This window comes from Calypte anna, chromosome 3 (genome assembly GCF_003957555.1).
Source record: "Calypte anna isolate BGI_N300 chromosome 3, bCalAnn1_v1.p, whole genome shotgun sequence".
Lineage (NCBI taxonomy): Eukaryota > Metazoa > Chordata > Aves > Apodiformes > Trochilidae > Calypte > Calypte anna.
Window position 1 is genome coordinate 78,276,668 of NC_044246.1, and position 26,174 is coordinate 78,302,841.

At 43.7% G+C, this 26,174-nt stretch overlaps 1 protein-coding gene across 1 annotated transcript; it reads right to left on the reverse strand.

Moving 5' to 3' along the window:
* Positions 1-15,456: 15,456 nt before the first annotated feature.
* Positions 15,457-18,950, reverse strand: HTR1B (5-hydroxytryptamine receptor 1B). The gene is made up of 2 exons (XM_030448601.1): positions 17,695-18,950; positions 15,457-16,608 (listed from the first exon to the last, which is right to left on the reverse strand). Exon 1 carries the CDS (start codon positions 18,895-18,897, stop codon positions 17,758-17,760), a length of 1,140 nt encoding a protein of 379 aa, XP_030304461.1. The 5' UTR covers positions 18,898-18,950; the 3' UTR covers positions 15,457-16,608; positions 17,695-17,757.
* Between the last annotated feature and the right edge of the window lie 7,224 nt (positions 18,951-26,174).

The window sequence follows — 26,174 nt, forward strand, 5'->3', positions numbered from 1 at the left end:
CGATCCAAATAAAAATATAACCATTTATAGTGGGAATGAAACAGGACCTGTGACAGGAACGCTCTTTGTTTGTAGTTCTAGAAAGAGCTACAAGATAAGACACCAGGACGCAGAGTTTGGGAACATGTAGCTTGGTTCTTTGTGTTAGGGTCAATAAAGTGTGTACACTGAAAAGAGGGTCATCTGTGGAGATCTTTGTGTCAGCTCCAGTGATTCCTCTGAGCATTGATAGGGTCTTCAGAATATCTCATAAGTCAAAGGAAAAGGTAACAAAGCAGAAAGCAGAACAGAAATGGTTAAAAGTAATTAGGAATTTCTTCACTATTCAGGAACTCAACAAAAGTTTCTTAGAAGACAACAAATCTCTGAGTAGGAACTGCTCTTTTCTACCTGGGATGGATTTCTGAAAAGCTGAATATATCTGTAAAGGTGGCTTCCGAAGGTCATAAGAGATATCTTTAAAGAAAGCCCTGGTGTTCTGTCTTACCTTTACTTACTGTATGGTGAGCTCAGGCACTGTCATCCCAAAACACTGCATGACAACCCCAGAAAACCAGCTATGAAGACCATAGGAAGGAGTTGTCTTTGGAGCTCTACTGATGCATGCTGAACTCAGCATCTGCAGATAGTTTGGGGTTTTGTTGTTGGTTTTTTTTTCTCGCCAGGCTAATTATCCATGAATACTAAATTTAATCATGATCAAATATTTTCAGATTCTGATAGCTCTCCTTCAAAACAATATAAATTAAAAATGAGCCTAAACACACACTCCTGAGGCCTGGGCAGGTGTCCTCCTACAGAACTGGTTTAAGAATAATTTTCCTTGGTGATTTAAGGTGACCCAGATGGCCTTTTGCTGAAACAGGCACTCACATCATCCATTGTGGGTTGATGGGAATGCCTCGTGACTTCAGGAAAGTCAACTTAACCTGACAGAAGTACTTCATACAGTGTTTCAAAAAGATCCCCAAGAGAAATGTCTCACTGAGTGATCTAAGAGAAGTCACATCTTCTTCACAATCAGTCACTGCTTAAATTAAAAATCACAGTTTTAATAAAAAAACAAAGAAACAAAAAATAATCATCAAACAAACAAGGCCTAGTGAAAAGTCTTGAGTCTACACCCATAAACAGAAGACCTGAGGGCCAGAAGCACACATAGGATCAGACAATCCGGTAGTTGAATGTCCATACTTATAAATTATTTGGCCTGAAAGATGAGTATTTTAATCCCTCTAAATCTGGTTTATAGCTCTACTGTCTTTGTTAATGATGCTTTAAATACTATCAACTTAAGCTATAAACTTGGTTTGTTTCAGTGGAACAGACACACAAAAGCTCCTGCTTGTTTAAATCAGAAACAAGATTGGGACATTTATATCTCTGTAGAAGAGCTTCTGGAAAAATGTGCAGGGAATTGGTTATTAAAAGGTAAACAGATTGATTTAGGATGCCAGTTGTTCTTTATAGTCCAATCTGGGTCAGAGTTAACAGAGCATCTGGAGCTGACGTCCAGTTTCCAATTCACTTCATTGCTCCTCCTTATGCACTCACAACACTCTTGGATGTCAGATGGAATGCCAGATTGTGTTTAGGAATGATGCTGAAGAGGGTACATAAGGAGACCTGCTGTCACCCTTGGGAACAGTCAGCCACAACAACAGTCCAGACTGCAGATACCCCTAGGAACTGTAGGGGTAGGCACCACTTGATGCTCTCTTCACCTTTCTTTGGGACCTGTGATGCTGCAATGCAGGCACTCATGCTGTAGGTCTGTGTTGCCAGACCCAGTATATGCAGCTGGCAGGCAATGCAAGCCATCCCAAAAGAGAAAGAACAGCAGGATGTTTGCCTCTTCTGTAAGCAGGGCCTGCAATAGGAACATCACCTTTTCGTATAGGCTTGGTGCTCTTCAGACTCCGAGCTGTAGATCGCTGCAGCTGTGATGGTTACTTCTAAGGGCTTCACAAAAACAACACTTAAAGGCAAGGTTGTTGCCAGTAGGTTTAAACTCAGTATACACAACCTAGAAAATTTGTAGCGTATCCACACAACAACAACAAAAAATCACTGAGCTCTGACTTATCAGGGCAGAAAAGCATTTCATTCTTTCATGACTTCAATACAAAGAGAGGAAGAAGGTATTGCAACTTTCCTGACACTATTGAACTTTCTGAAGGAGCAATCAATAGGGTTTCACACAGCTTCCCTGCCAATCTGATCTTGCTGGGGGAGGACAAGCTCAGGTTCCCACAGGCTCCCTGTGCTGAAGGCCATGGAGGAAAGAAACATTTGCCAAGCAAGCATTTATGCAACAGAGACGAGACAGATAAAAGTGCCATTTTAGCCCTGTTTTAGTCTCTTGTTTAGCTCCATGTTTTAGTCTCTTGTTTTACTGAAAGTCATAGCTTACTCCAACATTTTCATCACTAGCAGTCCATCTTTCAGTGCTGTCTACAATAGCTAGCTGACATTCCTCTACTCTAAAATGTGTGTCTTTTGTGCTCATCTCAAAATCCTCTCAAGACAGTCTCTAATTATTTCCTTGGTCAAGTGGCAAAACTGGTACTTAACCCATGCTACTATTTTCTTCTCATCATCAGCAGAAGCATTCTCAGTTGGTGTCTGAAATTTGGTCTTCTCCCAGTTAACCTTCTCCCTCCACAACTACTTCTGTTAGCAGAGCTCTGGAGATGCTTATTCCTCTTCTCCATGTCCTAGGACTCAGCAGAAACTTTGTGGTCTTATTCCCTCTATGCTTTTTGTCTATAAATAAGCTGCACCAGTAAATAATAAAATCATATACCCTCTCCAGGTCACTAACCAACAGATTTATTACCCATCCATACATTTCTCTCATTTAGCTTGAACTAAATTAATAATCCGTAGTGCTGACATTTCCTCTGAGTGCTTTGACTTAAGGCTTTAAGCTTAAGTGCAACCTATCCAAAGCAAAATCCTGCCTTCCCATTACGTTTAGCTTTACCATGGTGGGAAATGCCACAAAGACTTACGATCAGGAATCATCTTAGATTTGGCCTCCTTATCCTTGCCTACCTTGCAATTCTTTCTGCAGAACACTTCACAGCTGAAACTTCCAACTGCATCACTCACTGTCTCAGAACTTGCTTCCCTCAACTTTCATTTCTATGGCTTTGACAAATATCATCTTGCCTTGCTTCTAGCCTGTCAGCTGCAAAGTTAGTTTTCTTTAGCTCATTGTTTTGACTATGCCATTCTTCTTGTATTCTGTAACAAACACAAGCAATTCAGAGGGTTTTCAAGGCTTCCTCACTGATCTAACCTCCCTCATTTACTGCATTTTCACATTTGAAGGCCACATTCAGGGAAACAAACTTACCTCACCTCAGATTTCCCCTGATGCACCCCACCTAAAGGAATAAATTTCAAATATCCAGTGATGTGTGAAGCCAGATGGCTAACAACTGAACAGCAAAACCCAGCTTGCTTGCTTGTTTGGTCTTTTCTACAGGCTCAAGTGTGGAATTATGCTTTCCACCTCAACTAGAAACCATGTGATGCCAGACTGGCCAAGCCAAAGGCTATCATAACAGTTCTTACAGAAGGATACGAGTGCTCCTGTAGTCCAGTCATAGTATAAATTTGCTGATTTAATCTCTAGAAATGAATCAATAAATATAAATTCCCCATATTCCTAGCATTTCCAGATGTGGTTCATACTTTTCTGTTGTTGCTCAAGAAAGAGTCAGACATATTCTTACTTATTTACTGCTTTGTACTGTGGAAGTGAGCGAAAGTTTCATCATTGACCTCAATAGGGCTACAGTGGGTTTACATATTTAAAACTTTGTTTAGGACTAAAATCTATACCTTAGAAGACTGTGCAAGAAGGGGCAGCCTTTCTGCTAGAGTCATAACTTCCTGACAATGACAAATCTTCTCTTGATGACACTTTTACTGACATTTTCTGTTGTCTGATGCATAATAGCAGTCATATTCAACCCCTTGGGGTATAGAGGTCCAGATGTCTCCCAGAGCCAATAACCATTAGATTGTCTGTCACTTGATGTCTTCACTTTTTTTTTTTTTCTTCACTGGAACAAATTAATCTCAGTCATCAGAACTCCATTCCCCTCCGTCAGCTATCAGTTTTCAGTATTTTCCCTGGATTAAGCACATGGCATCTTTCCAGTGACACAAATCAAGCCTTCCATTGACTTTGTGGGAGTAGTTGTTTCTCTAGCTGGTAATTACAAGCCCAAATGGTGAACGCAAACATGAGGCAAGAAGCTAAAATAATCTTTATTATATGGGAAAAAAATTAAGAAAACCAAGAGCTCAGCTGAAAGAGGGCTCTTTATTAATAGGCATAGTTTTAAATAAAATCAAACGTAAGTGAAGATTTAATTTAAGGACTGTACAAAAGTAGAAAGAAAGGGCTGGCCAGAGCAAAATGCAAACAAAGAGAGATCAGGAAAAAAGATAGCTATAAGCATTAACAATAATAAAAAAATAGCAAAACTGAGCCGTTTCTTGCTTGCACCTACTCAGAGTTTGATTCATGGTCAGAGGTGCATTCAGGCAAATGTTGTCACCCCTTCTTGCCTGTATCATGCAGTTCTAGAAAATGAATTCTTCAGTAGGAATTTTATTATCTTCCATAGATCTTCTCTCATAGTTTTTGAAGGGGGTGTAGCAGCTAGTAAAATCTGAAGGCTATCAATGAATTCTGAAGATGTTTTACTCACTGATAAAATTTTTTCTCATTTGGGTTTGGTGTGTGTCTGTGGCCTTCCTGCAATATGTTTTTGTCCAAGTAATTATTTTCAGATGACATCCTGAATGATTTTCTCTTTACCAAAAGACAGAAATTGCCTTCTTTTTCATTTCTTTCAACCCTCATACTCTGCCCAGATTGTTACTAACACTTCTCTTCTATCAATTTAGACGGGAAAGCCCTTCTGGCTCCTTTCTGTGGCTCCAGATTAATGAGTTTGGCTCTTCCCAACAGCTCACACTGTGCACCCAGCTGACAACAGGTATGTGGCCATGCACGCTGTGCAGTCAGTGGGATCTAAATATGACTCTGGCACAGCAATCTGTCCTCACTACTGACTGCAAAAACTGGCACGCCACATCAACAATAGTTCAATAGATAGACTTTTGACCTTATACTACTGTGGCCCTTAAAATCTCTGCTTGAAATTTGGTCCCCAGCTGGACTAATCTCTGCGGTAATGTACAGAAGAGGACCGGACACATCAAAAGATATTACAGTCATAATAAATAAAGTGTTGGAAAGAAAGAAGACCTATAGAGATCAAAGGTGACATTACGACTCTTCCTCAAAGATGAGACCAAGTGTGCAGTCAACCCCAAATGCATGATTACCCCAAAGGTATAGGTTCCTATCATGTCTGGTCTGAGTTAAAAGCCAATAAGGAGCCCATCAGTCATACTCCCAGCTTTTTACTGTCAGTCAGAGAATTTCATAGTCATCATTGATCCCAAGAAGATATATCTTCCATTCCTGATGTCGTGGTAAACTGCTGTGCAGCTTCTGTGGGGATTTATCCTACTGCTCTTAAGGTAGCAGAAATGTAATATTCTGGATAACTCAGCCCTTTTTCAAGATGTCCAGTACCACAGTTTGAAGGTGTGTAACAAAATGGGGTAAGGAGTGCTTTGTTATATGTCAGATGACTAGCCAGATTTATTGTTTAACAAGATTATAGTGTAAAAGAAAGGTACTTTCTGACTCTTCTCAATACCAAATATTTCATCTGGAAAAAAGCTGAACTTTTAGGTCTGGCCTGCAGCAGGCTAGAAAACAACAACAGGATCTGAAAGACTGAAGTATTAAAAATCCTGTTTGTCATCCTATATCACACTTTCTGCAACTGTGGATGAGGTGGGAGGCTGCAACTGTCATCATTTTTTGTTTCTGAAACACTAAGGGCCAAATCATGTGAGAACTCTGATGAATTCCTACTCCCTTGGAAATTAACTCTCCTAGGACTGACATTAGCATGTTCTGAAAAATGTATGATGATAATAATGCTTATTTCCCCAAAGGCAGAAGACTGATATCATTGTCTTCCTTAACAGAGGGGATCTAAGGCACAGAGCTACTCAGGGACAAAACTTACAAGTAAGCAAGTCAAAACTAACCTAGACTTTTTACTGCTCCCACATCCACTTGATAGTCCCTCTTGGGCAGCACCTTGATAGAGAGGCCCAGGGCATCCAAGGTGTGGAGCAGTGGCCATGAGAATGGTGCTGTGGTGGATGATATGGGCTTGGTGCAGGGAAAGAGCACTGAAAAATACAGCTTGGGCAACTACTGTGGCTACCAAAGCCTCAGGTGCCTTGTGAAGGTGATGAGTGGCAAAACATGAGGAGCAGACAAAAATTATTTTCCCTAGGGCAGGAGGTCTCAGCAGTTATGTTGAGAGATTGCTTTGCACTGAATTGCAGCCTTTCCAGGGAAAATAAAATTTATGAAACATCTTCTTATATGCAGTGAAGATGGGAAAACAAGCTGTTAAGCTGTTCAAAGAGGTCAGGAAATCAAAATGTGTTTATCTGTCTGTTGTTTCTTTTGACCAAAATATCATGAAATAAGTGTCCAGACACTCAAACACATGGCTGGTACTAAACTCAAGCTGCCCTTCACACAGACACCCTCCCCTGCCTCTGGCAGATGCTGACTAAATGAAGGAAAAAGCATTTTTCTCTATCTTCTTTATTCCTGGGCTGCTCGCCAAGTCCTTTCCCAAATCCCTACACTTCTCTCTTGGGAAAGCAGGATCTGATTTCACCCCTTCCCTGACAGCATCAGCTGATCCCTGCTGACCTGAGGTGGGCTGCCATGGCAGGAAGCAGGATAGCAACACATCCATCCTCCTCCTGCCCCCAGCAGCTTTCCCAGCTTGGCATAGGGCTGCCTGGATCTGTGGGTCAGATCCCAGGCTCCAGCAGTGTTGCCCAAGGCCATGTGGACTTAGCAAAGTGAGCAGGCACATCATCCCCTCCATGGTGTGTAACATATAGCCAAGGAGTTCACTCCACAAAGTCCTAAGCTTTCTAGCCAGAGAGCTGACTGATTTACTGCTGTAATATTACTGTCTACTGGCAGTCAGGGGTTTAAATCATTCCCAAGCAGTGAATCTTGGTCACTAATGGAGCACATGCTCCCTCAGTCAAAAGGAGTGGTATCACCTCCACCGCCTCCAGCAGCCATTTAGGCATTACATAAAAGTAAAATTGCAGTAATCTCAGATATTAAAGGAAATCAATACTTGCCAACGTGAACTGTGCAACAGTACTGAAAAACTGTACTTCTTTACTAATCTAGTGGCTCAGGGAAGTCTTGTGCTAAATGAGTCTTTTAGCTGTGAAAGTTTTCCTTGGGACTCAGACGCACACTTACTGATAAATGCAGGTCCTGCAGATTAAGAGCTACTGCCATATTCAGGCAATCTTTTAGAAAAGAAATAATTTTCCTTGTCACTATTGACAGCATCCTTTTTGATATTGCTTTTTCATGATGTTTAATTTTGCAAGCCATTGTACAGGAATACATGAGATATTTGGCAAGGGAAGGGCACAAATCTTGTGTTTGAAAAAAGTGGGTTCAGAAGTTCAACTTTTCTAACAACTGAAGAGAACACTTAGAAGTATTTTAAAAGCATTAAAAACATCCCCTTTTTTATTTCTTTTTCAGCAATACAAACTCCAGTGTTGATCTGATGGCTAGCAACAACTTCTTGATTATATGCATTGTGTTGATCTCTTTACTATCGTTTTTAATGATGGGTCTGAACTCTTATCCTTTAAGCAGGAGTATTGCCTCTAGCCAGTTCAAGGATTTAATCCAAGTACATTACTCAGGCAAAAATCCCTTATGTAAAGGAAGTTGAAAGAATGTAAAGAACCTCATTCTATTAAATTAACTAGCAACCATGCAGCTTGGAAAAATCTTAGTGGAATCCCTTTAGGACTTTACTCCAGGACTGATTAAAGGAACTCAATTATATTTGCTGACAAAACTCTCAGAATATTTTGTGTACTGTAACTGAAGTGTGACTGAAACCTGTCAGTCAGGCAGAAATCAATTCACTGTTCCTATAGCAAAATGTAAAACTCCCAGTACTACTCTTATTTAATTGAAATACATACTGCAGTTTAAAAGACTAGTTGGACAAGAGTATTCTACAGAGTGTTGACATCCAACTGTTTTCTGCAGGAGCTGAGTTATAGCAGTGCCAATTTATGGACTAGTGAGAGGGTCTGTGATTTAATTAAAGACAGAAGAGATAAAATCCTTCCTTCATAACTGAAAGCTAATGCCCTCTAATTGTGTAGAGATGAGGAAGAATACAGAGAAGTGTGTGTGAGCCTTCTTTCTTCATAACACCCTGGAGTCTCCTGTTCTGGGAAATTGCAGGATGACTGTTTTTTCAAATAGTCACTTCTTCTCTATGCATAGAGAAGTACTTAATAACTCATAGCATCAGGAACTGGGCCCTAGATTTTCAAAGCAGTCTACCAGCTCCAGAAAAGTCATTCATTCAGTGCTTGCTCTGAAAGACCCAAGGTGATGTTTGCTTTGAATGCAGTCTTTATTGTACCATCCAGTACCCATTTTTAGTTGCAGCTTAACACCTACTAGAGAAGTCGTGCCTGGGAAATTGGCAGAACAGCCAAGGCTCTTAGCTACTCTCTACCTGATGCAGAAGCAATGTAGGGTGGGCTGGGTAATCAGCATTCCTCAATACAGCTAGAGACAAGAAAACTGTCAGAAATGCTTCCTCAGGTTTTTCAGGCAAGGTGCAATCAGACTGAGCAGAACTGCATTCAGAGATCTGTTGTTTCCTGTACTAACAGCTGTACTCTCAGTGTCCCTGCTTTCCCTTCCCTTGCTCTTGAGTTGCCCTTCCATGAGAAAAAGAGGAAGCCTCAAGCATCATCACAGCTATCTTGGTAGCTAGAGTAGTGCTTTTGTCCAAAAGAGGCTTCAGATACTTCCTGATGACAGTTTCTCTTTTACTGAATGTTTTCTAATTCTATTATATCATTTCTGAGGCAGGTTTGACTCTTGTGTAGTGTGCAAGATGCAGGACATGGGAATTTACAGGGTGATAGGATTCTGTCTTCTGCCTTGTTTTCTATATGTAATCTTTGGTCTCCTCTGAGGTTGTTTTCACAGAACAGTGTCCCCCAGTGTGTCTAAAAGAAGCACTTTTATTATTTATTTTGTTTTTGTGGACAGGATTATTTCTTTCCATGTTACATGATTTTGCCTTCCTCTGCCTCATTCCTCTGCTCACTAATTTTCCAGCCTCTCCAGGGAAAACCCAGGTTTTCTGTCAGGCCCCAGATCGCCTCTTTAGACTGAGATCACTTCTTACATTTATTCAAAACCAAGAAAGCTATTGGCCTTTATGTTTTCTTGAATGTAAATACACTGCTAAGTAGTATATTTAAGTATGTATTTACATATATTCCCCAGGAACCAATACTAGTTACCTTACTGGTAACCTCACAAAGAACTAATGGCAGGTCCTGTTAAAATTTTAGCAAAAGCACTACTATACAAATGAAAGAGACTGTTTAACTTTTCATGATGCCTCCTTCAATCATCTTTTCCATTAGTGTGGAATTCATCAAAGTGCAGAAAGTGCACAAAGGCACCAGATCTAGCTGTCTGACTTGCAGCACAAAGACCTTTATTCTTCAAGGTCCCAAAACAGAGAATAGCTCTGAAATATTTGTTTCTGAGCTGTTGAAGATTGCTTAGTGGCCATCTAAATAATCATGCTTTGCCTACAGTGTCTGTAAATTCATTTAGCATGAAGACTTCACAATGAATTCTTTATATGCTCTTGATATATTTTGGTAGTTAGTTTCAAATTATTTCAACCTATATTACACATTTAGTCTGCTGACATATGGAACAGTGGCTGACAACTATATCCCTCCTCATTCTTTCCTGAAATGGATAAAATGTTAGGTTACATTTTAAAAAGCTCATCTGCCCCCCTACAAAGATGCACAGAGACAGTGCTAGGTGGGGGAAGCGATATTATACCCTCCCTCAGCTCCTTCCAGATCCATCATGGAGGGGCCAGAGGGACATCAAAACCCCATCTACACATGCCCAAAAGAGCACAGGGGCATTAACAGCAGGTGGTTCTCGGGGACACAAATTCAGGACTCAGAGGATGATACAGGCTATATGGGTCCTTCCCAGAGCTGTTCCAGGGCAGCCTTAACTCCTGTGTCCAGGCATGAAGCACATCACAATGTGTCAACAGGAACACCTTTGAGGGGGCTGGAGGTTACTACCTAAGGGTATGGGACACATTGTGAGTTGAAAGGGAAAAGCATTTGGGGATAGTGCAAAACTTAAAGCAGGATATTTAGTGGAGGAACCAAAGGTGGGGAGAGGGAGAGATGAAGGTCATTTGGAGGACAAGTATAGGAACAAAAAATGGGATGGAGTGATGAAGGAATAAAAGAGGGTGGGCCTCTGTAAACAAAAGCTGGTTGATATAGTTGCCTGGCCATAGCCTGTACCTGATCAATACAGCCTGTCATGTCTTCTTATCAAACTCTACTTCTAACTGTTTCCCTAGGTGACAGTCTCTGTTTCGTTTGCATCTGTGCAGCTGGAGGCATTTGAGACAGTAACAGGATCATGGGTGGGAGGGCCTGAGCATCTGTAGTGCAAAAAATGGACAAATCAGAATCACTCACAAAGATCAAGCCAGAGCATCTGAAGAGTAGGGGAAGTGCCCTGAGATCCATGAATGTGTGTGCACACAGAAGGAGCTGTACGTATGTATGTATGTGTATATAGTATACATACTATTTTTTCTCTTACCAGTGCATCTCCACCCTGATTAGTAGAAGAAATGGGCACTATGGGGCCACTGGTGCTGTTTATGCTGACGTGAGCGGTGAGTGTGCCTGTCTCTGTTGATCTGTGTGGCTGGCAAAGTGTTTGCATGTCTTGCATATATATATATTTATATATATGCAAGTACCTGGAACATGTGCTGAGCCTCACTACTGACTGGACCTGGGGCATGGAGCTGGGCAGCATCACCTCTACCAGGTTATCAAATTCAGCTCCCCTAATGCAGTCCTCCCAGCAGCCAGATCTGTAACTGTGCTGTGTTGGAGCTAAGACCACCCAGCCCTATGGGAGAGATAGCCCCTGGGGCCCCTGGACATATGGGTGCCTTCATCACCTCTTACCTATAAACTACTCCTGAAGCTCTTCCTGCCCTTTGCTCCTTGGCAGACCCTTTGGACCTTTCTGGAATCAAATAGATGAAGATTTTTGGTATATTCCTTGTGAGTTAGAGATATCCACACCAGAATGAGCTTAGTACTTGCTAACACTGGTGCTTTCCTCCTACTGTCCAAACTGTTTTATGGTCTGGCGTATATCAAATCTGTGTCCTTGAATCCTACAGCAGATTTTTTTTTCTAGGACCAAATTCAGAGAAGGACAGCCTTCTCCTGAAGATAGGAAAAAGGAACCTGGATTGGTTTTGCACCAATTTTCTTAAACGTAGCGAAAACGTATTTGAAAGCAATGTTTCTCGTAAGTTCAAGGTCTGGATTCTGGAGGACTTGGACCAAAGGAGAGTCATTTTCTAAACAGAGAGTGCAAGCAGAAAAGAGCAAAAAGTAATTTAAATTACATATCTACATGAAAAAGAGATAATGAGTTTGGGTACTGTGTGTCTTAATATAAAAGAAGATATGAATGTATAAATAAATGTTAACTGGAACATATATGGGAATATAACGATTTTTAGAAAAAATATTATGAAACTACTATTAGGATAGAGGGATTCCTGAGGTATCTGGATAGAAATAAACATCTAATTTAATTTCCACTTCTCTAAATTCTTGAAATGTATTTATTATTTTTTCCCCACTCCATACTAAAAATGTTCCAAAAATCTAACATAACCTCATTAATGCTGACATTTTCCAGATCTTGTTTTTTTATGTTATTTTAGCTTTTGCCTTTGTTCTGTATAAGAAAAGAAATGCTGAAAAGGGGTTATTTTACATAATCTTTCCCTGCTCCTATTTCTCTATGAACACTCAGCCTAAAAGACAGAACATAACATTAACCAGCGAAGGCCCTGCAACCATGAACTCTGTCTGGTTTGTAGCCTTCAAAGCTTTATTTGGGTAAAGACAATAAAAAGGTCTTGTTCCTTTATATGGATGACTGCAAGGAGTTTGAGCTCTGTGAAGAACAGCAAAGATTTTCTTTCTCTAGCTCTTGAAAATGACTCAGTAAGAGATTTTGATCTCTATATTGTAAATTTGATATCCTGTGGATCTCCTCACCTCACCTTTTTGAGTTGCCCGTTACACTGCACCTTTCAAGCTTAATACATGACTGATTAAAAAGCTTAATTCTTTGCTTGCTTTTCTATGTGATCATTCTAGGCTTAAATGTTTCATGTTCTTTATTATTATCAGCCAGACTCACTGCTGTAGGAGTTCACTTAAACAGCCTCTGTGTTTTGGTTTAGGCACTAATTGCTGGAATATGTAAAAAAAACCTCTTAATACAGACCACAAACCTTTCTGCCCTGATGTGGACAGGCTTTTGATGATATATCTCAAATACGTGTGGTTCCTCTAATGACAGAAAGGCAACACATGAAAAGAAATTTATTGAATAAATGCACACTTGTCATTTTTCTACATGTCTCATCATAGGTATGGTTTTGTCTCTGAAATTGCCCACTTGTCTGCTAGGGTCATGAGAATTAGGAGAAGTGACTCAGTGGTTTTTTTCCTTACATCCAGGTTTAGGCTTGGAGATTTTGGAAGACTTCCTTGCCCCCTTTCTTTGCCCACAGGATCTCTCTGGTGGAGAAATCCTTACTTCAGCCTCTACTACATTTCAATTTGAATGGGATTTCACCATTTGAATACAGAATTGCCCTGAGCCTTGCTGCTCAGTCCTAATTGCTACTGCAAATCACTATGTTTGTTCTTCAATTTTACTACTTGTTGCTTTTTTGGGGTTTTTTCTATTTATTCACTGAAAGAAAGAATAGCTTTAGACTAATATGAATTTTCAGGCTAAAGTGCTTACTTCTGACAATATCCAGTCCTTTCTGGCCATAAGGGCAGCAACTTGGAATGAGAAAGCCATGGGAGCACTCGGGCAGATTGGCCTTTTGCAGGCAGGAGCAGAGGAAGGTGCAAATTGGTTGCTCTCATCTGGAGTATTAACTTGTGTCCCTACTCAATGTGGTTCTGATGGAGGCTGAATGCCAGGCCAGTTTCTTCAAAGGTTGTAGCAGTGACTATGGCATAAATGTCCAGAGAATGAGATGAAATCCCTTTTGTCCCATGGAGCCTTGGCACATTAGTCAAGGCATTTTCTTTTTCTTATGTATGCAGAAGAGGTAGGACTTCATAGGCTGTAAGAAAGTTCATTGCAAGGAATTTCCTCTCTCTGTTTCTGTATCCTGGATGGGGCTTTGAGCAACCTAGTCTGGTGGGGGATGCCCATGCAGGGAACTAGATGATCTCTAATGTTCCTTCCAACCCAAACCATTCTATAATTCCAGATTCTGCATCTGTGTTTTATTAACTGGAAAAATGACAAATGCATCTTAAGAAAAATTTCAGATTACTAGGAAAATAGTACAGCTATGAGGCTGCAAACAGCTGCTCCCACAAATGTAGCTACTCTTAAAAAGGTGAATGTCTCTCAGCTCCTGCAGTCAGCAACCCCACTGTGCATATCCCTTACCATGAAATGCAGGAAGCATGAGGTTTGCAATCATTTGATCAATTTCAGACCTGTGTCCAGTAGAGATTTCTCTCAAACACAGCATTTGATCTCTCCAGAGAGTACCAAAACATTACCACCACATCCCTGAACCCTAAAATCTTTTCAAACCTCAGTTCAGTCAGGACACACTCTGCCAGTCACGAAGAAGCCAATAGCTCACAAGGGGTACCCTTCCTGCCCTAAAACACACTGCAAATCTCAGAACGTGGTTTACATAATTATATTTCCCAGCACTGAGTGGTGTTTGCCCTACATTCCTTCTCTCACTTCGAACAGATGCTTGGCCTCACTCTACCTTTCTCCCCGAGGGAACAGCTTTCTGAAGCTGCTCAGCCAGCTCAAGGCCATGAACGAGCAGGTATCTCAGCAGGGCTCTGGTAAGCAGCTTCTCCTCTGGCCACTCATCAGAGCAGCTCTCATATCTTCTCAAGAAGGAGTGTGGTTATCTGAATTTTTTGTTTATGTGGAACACCCAGAGCCTCAGCACAAAGTCAGAAGAGTAATTTCTTGATGAATTAGCTTCTTCTCAGCAAAATCCTCCCATCACAACAGGGAGCTGGGAGTATTTGCTGGCAGTTGCTGAAGATGAAGGTTTAACACTGTGAGGACCTGGAAAGACCAGCTCCTAAACCTTGGGCTCTCCAAGTCACGTAAGTTGGTAAAGCTGAGAGAAGAAAACTCAACTCTCTACAGAAATTAAACAAATTGACAGAAATTGACAGTATCAATTTCCATTTTTTAAGACATATAAGAAGCCTGGTGATTTCACTGAGAATTTAGAGTAAATAAAATTCATTCTGCAAGACTGGAAAATAAGAAATGAAAAAACATTAAGCATCATTTGATGCTATCTTCCTTCCTTTTTTTTCATCTCATCAGTGCAAAAAAATGAACTTAAAAGGAATATAAGCATTCCAATCAAGTAAACTATTGTTTGAGAATTTCTCTAATCACAATTGTCTTTAATAGTTCAAGAGGGTACTTTCTAGAACCATAGTATTGCAGTTCTCTCCACTAGACATAGGCAAGTCTTCTGGATCTCTTGAAATTACTGAAAGTGTTTGTTTTCCACTACTTTAATTTGTATCTTGCAGACTTCTGCCCATGACCATATCTTCCTCTTTATGGTTAATGGGACTTTCAGAGGCACAGTGGGTCAGGTTCTTTCTTTACTATTAAATTAGGTAAGTAAATCCCTATTACTTGAATGACTTCCTGAAGATAACAGGTAGACTAATCATGGAAGATTTGTCCAGTCTTTATAACAGCCAGATCCAGAGCAAATACATATGGTTTTGAAAGAACATTGTTTATAATACCCACCAAGTGCTAAAATAGGTTTTGTTTATGGTGTAAAAAAAAAAAAAAAAGTAAAAAAAGCCTAAAAATTTAATCTGGCATTATAAGAAAATTGTAAGAATTATGCCTAACATTTTTGGTTAGTGTTAAAGAAAAGTTGCCTGTTAAAAATCTGACCACTGATCGAAGCTTGCAATTTCAGCCTTCAACAATTGTTTTCTTGAGTGACTCATCAAATCAGCATTACCTAAAAAAGTCAATATTGAGAAACCAGGTAAACCAATAAATACTCCTTTCAGTGACACAATTGCTACCAAACACTCTTGAGAACACAACAAAGCATTTTATTGTTTATGCTCATTTTCATTTACACATAGGAGGAACAATCAATGCAGTTCTATCACAGCAGGTGGACCATATCCTGAAACTCTAACTTGGACTGCTGAATATGTATAGACCTGTCAGAAGGTCTGGTCAGAAAAAAAAATATAGGGGGGAAGTAGGGAAGAGAGTAATTTCACTAACATCAGTTAATTCATGATTCATCGGTATTTATTTTGCAGGTGATACAGCTCTTCTGAAAGAGCAAACTGCTTCATTTCTTTACAAAATACACTTAATAATGTAATTACTTAGAGAATTCTAAATTTTGTAGTGGTTCATGCGGTAAGGGTGTGCAACTGACACAAAATGGGAAACATGATTACAACGTCAAACTGCTACTTCTATTCCCAGCTGGTTTATGGAAAAGGTCGTTGGACTTCTTGGTTTCTGCTCATGAGTTATGGAGTAGAAGCAAGAAGTATTTACTTTCTAAAGGCAACTATGAGGACAGACTATAGATATGCAGTGCAGTTGAACAGGTCTACAACTCTTGTTTCTACAGCATTTGCATTTGCTATTGTTTTGAAATACAAATACAACTTTTGCACACTCTCACTTCTCACACGTGTTCAGCTGAAGGAGCCATTTACAGAATTCACTGCAATGATCCTATTTTAAAAGCTGCTTTTTTTCTCCTCTTGGCCTCAGAAGTGAAGGAAGCAACTCTTTCCACTGAAAGAAAGAAATTACAGGTGTGCAGAAGTACAACTATGCTACCAACACAGACGGAGACAACTGTGCTCTTGTGCACACCCCTACAACCGGCCGGAGAACAAATTAAGAAGTTAAGCCTGCAAAATAAATGGAGTTTACTCTCAAACTTTTTTTTCTTCAGTCCAGATGAATTATAGACCTTGATTCAAGGCTGCCCTTTTTTTTTCTTTTCTTTTCTTTTTTTTTTTTCTTTTTTTTTTTTTTTTTTGCAACTGATCTGCGTGACTATTGGAAGAGCATCTCTGCCAGAGTCATTATACTGAAATGCAGAGCTGAGCAGTTTGGTGGCAGTATGTATTGACGTTTTTGCAGCATCATGAGTCTGGCAACTGGGCTTGGGGAAGTTTCAAGCAGTGGGTCTTTACAATAGCAACTTGATTCTGCAGACAAAAAGCAAAAGATTGGCAGAATTATTAAAGGATCACAATAAAGGCAAGTATGCATTCTGCAGAACGGGGCTCTGAGTTTAGCTATTAGCTGGCAGCCCCTTCTGTCAGAGGCATAGAGAGGCACAGCTTTTCCGCGTATGAAGAACAGAAAGGTGTCGAGCCTTTCACGATGGCTAAAAGGCAGCTTCCCTCTAAGGATGCTTGCTCCCAGCAGGAGCCGTGAGGGAGGCCAGAAAGTAGGCTGAACTTTACAAGCAGCCTTACCTTGGGGCCTGTCCTACCTTCCCTGCCAAAAAAAAAAACCAAAAAAAACACCAACTCGACGCTGGCATGGGGACTGCATGAGACTCCCTGCCAAGGGGGCTGCACCCGCGGCTGCCGAGCGATGCCTCCGGCTGCCAGAAGGAGGCGGCACCGGGGGACAGCCGCGACGGGGGAGAAGGGAGGGGAAAAAGGGGGGCTGCCCTGCCCCAGCCCCAGCCCGGCCCGCTACTTCCCGGGGAGCCCTGCAGCCAGATGGGAACGCGAGGGCCGTTTAGCACTAATTGGTCTAAACATGGTCATTAGCAAAGGAAATGGCGGCAGATTGGTTTAATAGGTGGAATAAAGAGCAGATTGTCGTGAGTCACTCCCTTCGAGCTGGGAAGTTGGGGGGGAGGAGGGAAGTGGGGGAAGAGGGTGGGGAACGGACGGACGGTGGGGAAGGACGGACAGACGAGGACACACACACACACACAGTGTGAAATGTCAGCAGCGTGCAGCATGACCGCCAATGGCAAAGTGGTAGAATACGAACAGCGGGAGTGCCGTGCCACCCCGACCCGCAGCATGGCTCGGCTCGGCTCGGCTCGGCTGGCAGGGAGCCTTGCACGGCGCTCCCGCCCGCCCGGCTCGCCCCCAGCCCTCCGAGAGGGATAGATCCGAGCCGCTCCAGCCCGAGACGGGATGGAAAAGCTATTATGTGGTCTTGTACCTTTTCACCCCCATTCCCGATTTGAACCCCACCCCCGCCACACACGCTCCCAGGTTTTCCCTACCCGAGCATCGCCGCCCGCCGTGGCGGGGGCGCGCACCTACCTGTGGCGTCGGGGACGGGCGTGCATGGAGGCAGCCCCGGAGAATACATCGCATTCCAAATTTTCAGCTTGTGCATCGGAAACGTATGAGTTTGTGGAAAGCTTGTTTGAAGTCTTCGTTAGACATAGTATAGATGACGGGGTTGATGAGGGAGTTGAGATATCCAAGCCACGTGAAAAAGTCAAAGATGGCCATGTGGAACCAGCAAGCGTCCTTGCAAATAGGCATCACCAAGCTGATGATGAAAAAGGGCAGCCAACAGACGATGAAGGCTCCTAAAATAATCCCTAAAGTCTTTGTAGCTTTCCGCTCTCTGGCGGCCGTGAGCTTCTTTTTTTCCAGCAGGGCATCCGAGACCTTCACCTTCACCTGGTTCATGTACACGGGAGAGCTCGTTTCGCTGGATCCCTCGGGAGCCTTGGAGTTTATGGACGTGACGGAGGAGGACGACCCCGGGGAGTCTGTGATTAACTGAGCCCGCGTTAGTCTTTTACCGGCTTTCTTTGGCGTCTGCTTCAAAATCCGCGATCTGGCTTCCACGTAGATCCTCCCGTAGAGGGCTATCAGCAGCAAAGTGGGGAAGTAGAAGGCTCCCACCGTAGAGTAGACGGTGTAGAGGACGTGGTCCGTGTTCACCACACAGTTAGAGACTTTCTCGGCCTTCGCCTGCCGCCAAAACAAAGGGGGTATGGAGATGCAGATAGAGAAGACCCACACCAGAGCGATCATGCCTGCTGCCCGCTTGGGAGTCCGTTTCGTGGAGTACTCGACGGCGTCGGTGATCGCCCAGTAGCGGTCCAGGGCGATGACACAGAGGTGCAGGATCGACGCCGTGCAACAGGTGATGTCCGAGGACAGCCAGATATCGCAGACGATCTGGCCCAGCGTCCACTTGCCTGTCACAGTGTACATGGTGCTGATGGGCATGACGAGGATGGAGACGAGGAGGTCAGTGACGGCCAGCGAGGCGATCAGATAGTTGGCCGGCGTGTGGAGTTTCCTCGTCTGGTAGACCGTGGCGATGACAAAGGCGTTGGAGAGCACCGTGGCCAGGGTCACTAGCGCCAGGACAATGGTGAGCACGATCTTCCAGGGCAGGGGGGTGGCATCTTGGTAGATCCCTTCCTCGGCGCTGCAGTTTCGGCCGTGGTAAGAGTCGTTGGCGGGGAGCAGCGGCGCCTGGCAGGGGTCGACAACCTCCATCCCTCCGCGGCCGCCGCCCCCGCAGACGGCGGGGCTCGGAGCGGCAACGACGGGGCCGCTACCCCGGCAGGACCCCGTCGGCGCTGGGGGAGGGCTGCAGCATCCCCGCGCCGGCACCACCTCCCGTCCGTCCGCCCGCCCGCCCTTCCGGGAGCACCGAGCGGGCTCCGCGGAGCCTCACTCCTCGCGGGCGAGCGCGCAGGGCAAACCGGAGGCCAGGCGTGCCCGCTCGCACCGCCAGCTCATCGCCCCACCGCCTCTCCGCCGAGCGCGGCCAGCCCCGGGCATGGGGCTCCCGCCCCGGCCGCCCCTAGGCGCAGCCCCGCTGCCGCCGCCGGCTCCGCACCGCGTCTCGACGGGCGCAGCGACAGCGGCGGCGCCGCATGCCCGCGGGCGGCGCCCTGGCCCCCCGGGCTGCGGGCGCGACGGCGCGGCTGCAGGGGCAGCGGAGCCGCCCCGCCGGGCCCTGCCTTCACACGCAGCCCGCCGCCGCAGCAAGTTTGCAGCCGCCGCCGCGGGTGCGGGAGGAGTAGGAGGAGGGTCCACGGGAAGCAGGGAGGGAGACCACCGCCCATGGCGCTCCGCCGCGGGCCATGCTGTCGGGCCCGGCCTCGGCCCTGCGCCTGCAGCCGCGGGCAGGGGCCGGTGTGAGGGAGAGGCGAGCAGCCGCCGCCCTTTATATAGCAGGCGGCGCGGCTCCGCCGGCACCGAGCAACCGGTGCCGCTGCCGGGCGGGCTGCCCGCCTGCCCGCGGAGGAGGAGCCGCCGCCTCCCTCGGCCCTCCCTCCCGCACCCACCCGCTGTCCGACGGGGGGGGCTAGGCCCCACGCACCGCCCCACCGCCGTCCCCACACCCTTGCCTCCGCAGGCGTCGGGAGGAGCCCGGGCTAGCCCCGGGCCCACCTCTGCAGCGCGATGAGCGGTGCCACGGTGCTGGGGGATGCGGAAGCCGCCGGCCCTTCACCTGGCCACGGCCCTTCTCGAACCATGTCGGGCTCCCCACGGAGTGCCACGGCGTGGCAGCCCCGCCGCCCCGTCGGCGTTGCAGGTGCCACTCGCTGCCGGAGCGAGGCGTGCGGGAGGGCAGCGGCGGGCAGGGTGCAGCCGGAGCGGGCAGACGGCTTAGGTCCTCCCGTCCTTCGAAGTGGGAGCTGCACGTCCCACCGGGGCACATAGCCTACTTTGCACTTAAAGTTTTGCGCCTCATGGGCTTTATCATCTTTTTTTTTTTTTTTTTTTTTTTTTTTTCCTATTATTATTATTATTTTATTTCTTTTTTATTTTTTTCCCTGGTGTTCTTGGAAACGCACATCCGTGACTGAACAGGTCTGCAGGATGCTTCAGTAATCGGGGGCGGGGAGCAGGAGGTGCACCAGGAGCACTCATTTGTCCAGGTACAGCAGCTCCTGCCGGCGTTTGTTCTCTGCAACCGCAGGGAAGTTTTGCACACAAGGGAGGCGCGAGCTCGTTGCTTGCTGGGTCTGGGTAATTTCTAGCACAATTAAATGTCCCTGTTCTAGCCCTCGAGTAAATCCCCCAAAGATGCCACATCAAACCCAATAAAGAGAAGACAGGGAGCTAAGTCTGCAGACGTATATGTCCACACCTGCACATGCAGCAGCCTGCCTAAGCTCCCTGCAAAGCTCAGCATTCCCCTCTCAGATGCTCTGAGTTCTCTGTGGTGCGAAGGCAAACAGTTCCCTTTTGCCTCTGCCCAGCCTGCTCCATGCTCAGCATCACACGGGGATAGGCACTGCATTATTTTGCCGGGCACTCCAAACTGATGGGCAGAGTGAAAAACCTCAGCACCTCGTTGATAATTCTTCAGCAATAGTATTTGGCACACCCAAGAGGATTCAGCTCAAGAAAGAACAGTAAGAGAAAGCTGGAGAGCATCCATTGTACATAGCCCAGAGAGGTGAGGAAAGTGTAAGAGAAGCATTGAGCTGTAGGAGAGCCAGGGCAGCACAGAAGTGGGGGAAAGCCAGAGCCCTGGAGGTGCTACCCTTTCCCTATTTCAGTACTGGTCTAGGGGCCCTGTTCTTGAGATGAGCTAAACATCTACACATTTCCTGAAACCAAAAGGCAGTGACAATGTTCGAGATTTTGTAAAACCAGCCCCAGTTCCACTCTTTAGCTGGGCTCTCTCAAGAAGTGAGGTAGGGAGCAAATTAATGAAAATGTGGATGCCAAGGTTTGCCTACAGTCACATAACTGATAGGAACATAAAACATCAGCAAGCCTTTCTGTTTTCCCAAAAGGGCTTGGGACTGGGGTTTGGTCTGTTTCCATGTTTTTATTTTGTGGTGCCTCCTTGTGCTCCTTGGTGCCTGATAATTAGTTGGAGCCTCTAAGCTTTACTGCATTAAAAATAATAATATATACCTATATAAATTATTCTGGTCTCTGATAGGGAGAGATTTTTATAATTCTGTTTTCTAATACAAGGTGCTATGGTTTGCACTGCTGCTTAACACTTCTGGTTGAATTTAGTTGTGCTTAAGTTGGCAGCTGCCCTCTGTAGCTCAATATTCTTCCAAAATAAGGCTATGTATCTGAGACTGATTTAAATTTAAAATACCAATAATAACAAGAGCAAGCCTAGACCCTTCATTCAGCTTTGGAACAGCTTTCTTCTTGTGGAAAGGCTCTTCTGATAAAATTATAGAGCCTCCAAGGTTAACACTGTAGCCCTAGCCACAGCCATCAGCCAAGTCGTGTAATGAAGGCAAGTACTATGTGAATGAACAATGAGTTCTGGCCACCCTGCTAATGCCACTGTTTACCCTTATAAAATGTTTCTGTTCTGTGCACAGCTTTTGCTATTGCCCTTCTCCATTACTGATGAATAATAACCCAGAATTAATCAACATTCATTTCTTCCCCTTTTATCTTGGCAAGGAGATGCTTTTTTCCTTCCATGTTTGTTTTCTTCTGTTGTGCTCAATTGTTTCTTATTCAGTCCTGTAGTACTGCTGCCAGTAATCAGGAAAACACACAGAAGCATGCCAGGTCGATCTGTGGTGAATTCACTTGACTTTCCACAAGGATCACCTGGTTCTCCTGGGCTGGTTCACTAAGCATTTGTGATGCATGCTGGTTCCCAGGACTTGGGTCAGAGCAAGAAGAACTCAGGCTTTCAAAAATTACTTTTCCTTTCTTCCCAGCCAGGCTGCACAAGGTTTCATGTCATGCCTGGATTTCTATGGGAGAAGGCTTGATGGAAGCAGGAACCAGATTCTGCCTAGATCAGTACAATAAGTACTGAAGTGCCAGTCAGAAACATTGTGAATCATATGAATTATCACATGAACGATCATATCTCACTGCTGTGCTGTCACTCTGAAGCTTGCATTTAATTGTTTACCTTCCCCTCTCCTAACGAGATCTGAAAAGATGTTTATGGGAAGAGATCCTATTTCCTGAAGCTTCTGGCTTGTGTGCAGAGGCAAGGATAAAATTAATTTCTATCTGCTGGTGTAAGACTATTAATACCTCTTCTATCTAGATTTTAATGTACTGAAATACCCAAACATAGAAACTGCAATGAAAACTGAGATTGTTACTGGTTTATTGCATCACAAACTGCCCATGTATGGCATAAATGTCATCAATGGCTTATAAATAAATTAGAAGACAGACACATAGAAACAAGCCAAAGTACCAGAAAGGAAAAGTCCTCATCCTACAGCCAGATCTTTCCTGGCTGTGGATAATGTTGCCTGAATTTTGGCTTTTGGTTCTTTTAAGGAATATTTGAACACAGGGCTTAGTGTGCAATATAAACTTCACCTCTGCCCTTGACTCAGGTGGCAAGTTGTGTGTAATGCCACATGTAGTCTTCTGCACTGTGGTGAGATTCTTCTTCATATTTTAAATAATGAAATTCTGAGTCCTTCTGTTAGCAAAGATAACCTTCACTATGTAAATCATTGCTCTGCTATTCTGTTGAGTTTGCCAACAGACAAATAACGCTAATATATGTGTGAAATTTCTCAGTGTTAGCTTTGAAATATAGCTGAGGCCATTTAAATGCCAATACTTTTAAGTCACTAGTCAAAATAAAACATCTTGCTTGAGTTACTGAAATTTAATTATAAGGAACAGCTGGGTCTGGTTTTGGTTTTGACTCTAAGGACCTAGAAAAAGAAACAAAACACATGGACACCATTGGCATACCTACCAAGTTGCTCATTGGAAGGGAATAAAGCCAGATCAAGTTATCTCCTTATTCTTACTGGTCAGTCACAGTTGCTGACAAATGCACTCAAAATACCCTCTTTAGAGTATTCAGTTACTCTTTAAGAAGGTAACTGAGGTCAAGCAAAAAGGAACTCCAGTCCTCCCTTACACTGTCTTTGCCATTTCATCTCCAGACACTGTGCCCATCCTGACACATTTTGGTTTGTGGAGACAGAAGTTGAGGCTGGTGTCTGTTCCTCAATCATTTACGAGGGGTTTGCTCTTTAATGATGTTCCTGGAGATTCTCCACAGGAAACCTCTTCAATCTTGCCCCATCTTCTCTCCTTCTATGCTGCCCATTATTCTCCTGCTTTGTTGCAAAGCAGAAAAACTGACTGTGTGAAAAGGCTGTTGCTTCCTCATTATTGTGGTTTCCATCTGAGGCTGCTGGAGCCTCTCATTCACACTAAAATCAGTGCAAATGCCTATTTTCCTGCCAGAAGATCTGAGTGAACAATCACCTCTGCAGTTCAGGCTGTCTCCAGTTAGATTCCCATGGGTTAATGCCCCTTCGGGTCTAAGTCTGCAATGAAATCAATGCTGATACATTGGGGAATGAACCATAGAAAGTAGATGTGACAGCACAGCATAAAGGAACATCTGTCTACCATGACTGAAAGTCGATGGCATAACCTTTAACTCCTGCCTGTCACATAAGAAAAAAAAAAAATGAGAAGAGCACCTGTTCAGCACGAAGGCAGAAGACCCTGCATTTGGACTCTGTAGGGATTCAAATGAAAAGAAAATTTCGTGCTCAGTGCCCAGAGCTGGCAGTAGATAGATCCTACACTTTCAGATATGGACTAGATTCAAAGCTTTGGCCCACTTCAGTAATTTCAGATCTTTCTGCTTCAGAGGTTGAAATCTGTTTAGGGTTTTCTTTCAGGATCCAGAGCTTATTTCAAACAAGTCCCCCCCACACAGGTTTCATTGAATTCTGTATTAAAAAGCCCCAAACAAACAACAAACTCTTCACACATATTAAAGTAGCAAGCTGCAAATGCAAAAACTTGGTGGAAACTTGTTCACTGTAGTGAATCCCAGCAAACATGCTGCTGAAAATTAAGAATCAAATCTTTCCCCTGTGAAATCAGCATATCAATATTGATTTAAGGGGAGTTACAAAGATTTCTTCCAACTAAGGATCTGATTCTTCCACATGACTAATTAATATTTATCTAGGAAAAAAAGTAACATATGCTAAGCCTATTGCCACTATTTCTACGCATGCTCTTATCTTTGTTCCCAGAGGAAATCAGAAACTGGGAGCTTTTGTTGGCATGCAGACTTGGGCTGCTAATTTAAAAATAAACACATTACCCATTAATTTGGGTCCTTTTAGGATGTCAGTTTTTACTAGTTGACAGTTTCTTCCGCAGTATGAGAGTTAATTGCAAAATTTAGTTGTCTGTTCTGCTTGACAAAAGGCTTAGAGACAGACACTTAAATGTGCTGAAATTCAGGAAAGGAAGAAATTTTGAACGCCACAAAGATCTTGTAGGCCTACTTTAAGCAGCTGAGTTGGGCAGCAAGACCAAAGCAGCAGCAAACAGCTATGGCATCCAAATGCCAGAGCTTTGCAAGGTCAGGAGGCCCTTTGGGTGATTCAGGATACTTCTGGTCACTCTCAGCAGCACTTTTTAAGGTAGAGCAATGCTGAAGATCTCAATCTGGTGGCAAGTGAGAATTTCTGCAAACCAATTAAATCTAACATAATCTAAGCTTGGAGTGAGGCTGTTGCAAAAGAGGCTGTTGCTGTTGGTCTAGACATTGCAAAGTGCAAAATCCATTCTACCAAAGAATAATCCAGGCAGCAAAAGCCATCAGTATAACTTCTCTATGTGGAGCTTTCTTTAAGGAAGAAAGCAAAGATTATGAGAAGCAAAAGGCTAAGAAGAGGTAGACAAATAAAATTGTGATGCTTCAAGCTTCTGCCAAATTCAAGCCTGTAGAACATCCCACCAACTGGAAGCAGAACTGTATCTCATTTGACTGAGTAAAACCACCAGATCTGCAGATCTAGATCAGCATCCCGGATTAGCATTGACACAGTGATTTAAGGAAGCTGTAGCCAATGACACTGAAAGATGTGGCCTGTTATTATTTTCCAGTCTTTTCAGTATCCAAGGACTGTTTAACTGACAGGTCTCTCAGAAGCCACTAAACCTGCATTTCTTCATGTTTAGTGTATGTGTGTGTTTATTGGGAAAGGGATCACTTGACTGTAAAACATAAATGTCACCTCTATTGATAAAAGGACATTTTATTTTTCATTCCAGGGAATAAGTCAGTCATCAAAGATTCAGGTCTCAGTTATAGAGTTTTTGAGCCACCTTGCTTCTGGCTATAGCCTTTAAAATATTAATGGATTTTTAAAAATTGAGAAATTTGCAAGATCATGTCTGTATCTGTGGAAGCAGAATCAGATAATTTTATTTTGTAGCTATTATATTTCAGCTGTAAATTGCATGTATTTCCATTTTTTTCCTTGGGAAAAACTCGTTACATCCCTTCCCCTCATAGTCCTGCCTCTACACTCCAGGTGGTTTGCAAAAGCACAGAGAGTGTACAGTTCACCTCTTTAAAAGCCAGCCAAGGCTTCCAAACCCAACCATATTGGTTCTTACCAAGTGCAACAAAAATATACATCTATTAAAAAAAACAACTAAACAAAAAAGATCAACAACACCAACCAAACAACAAAGCAATTAAACAAAATGCAACCTGCAACATGAGATTGTCATGTCTTTCTCATCATCCTTGAACATTCCTGAACTTGGTTCCAGTCTGTCCCCACATCCTCTTACTTCACAACCTTTCATCCTAGTCAAGAACTTTCCTCTCCTCACTTCCAAGCTGCCTTCTCCATTTCTTGCTCCTGTGGCTGGGCAAGGGAGTTCCTACCTGTGCCTCCACCCTAATATTACAGTCCTGTTACTGTAAGTCCTGTAACATTTCCTCCCATCCCTCCAAGACTCACAGCCTCTCTCCTGCTTAAAGCAGACCACTAAATCATGGGGGATTTCTGTGCTCC

Bases quoted from the DNA above. Each gene is read 5' to 3' on its own strand.
- HTR1B (XM_030448601.1), bottom strand. From the start codon at position 18,897: ATGGAGGTTGTCGACCCCTGCCAGGCGCCGCTGCTCCCCGCCAACGAC.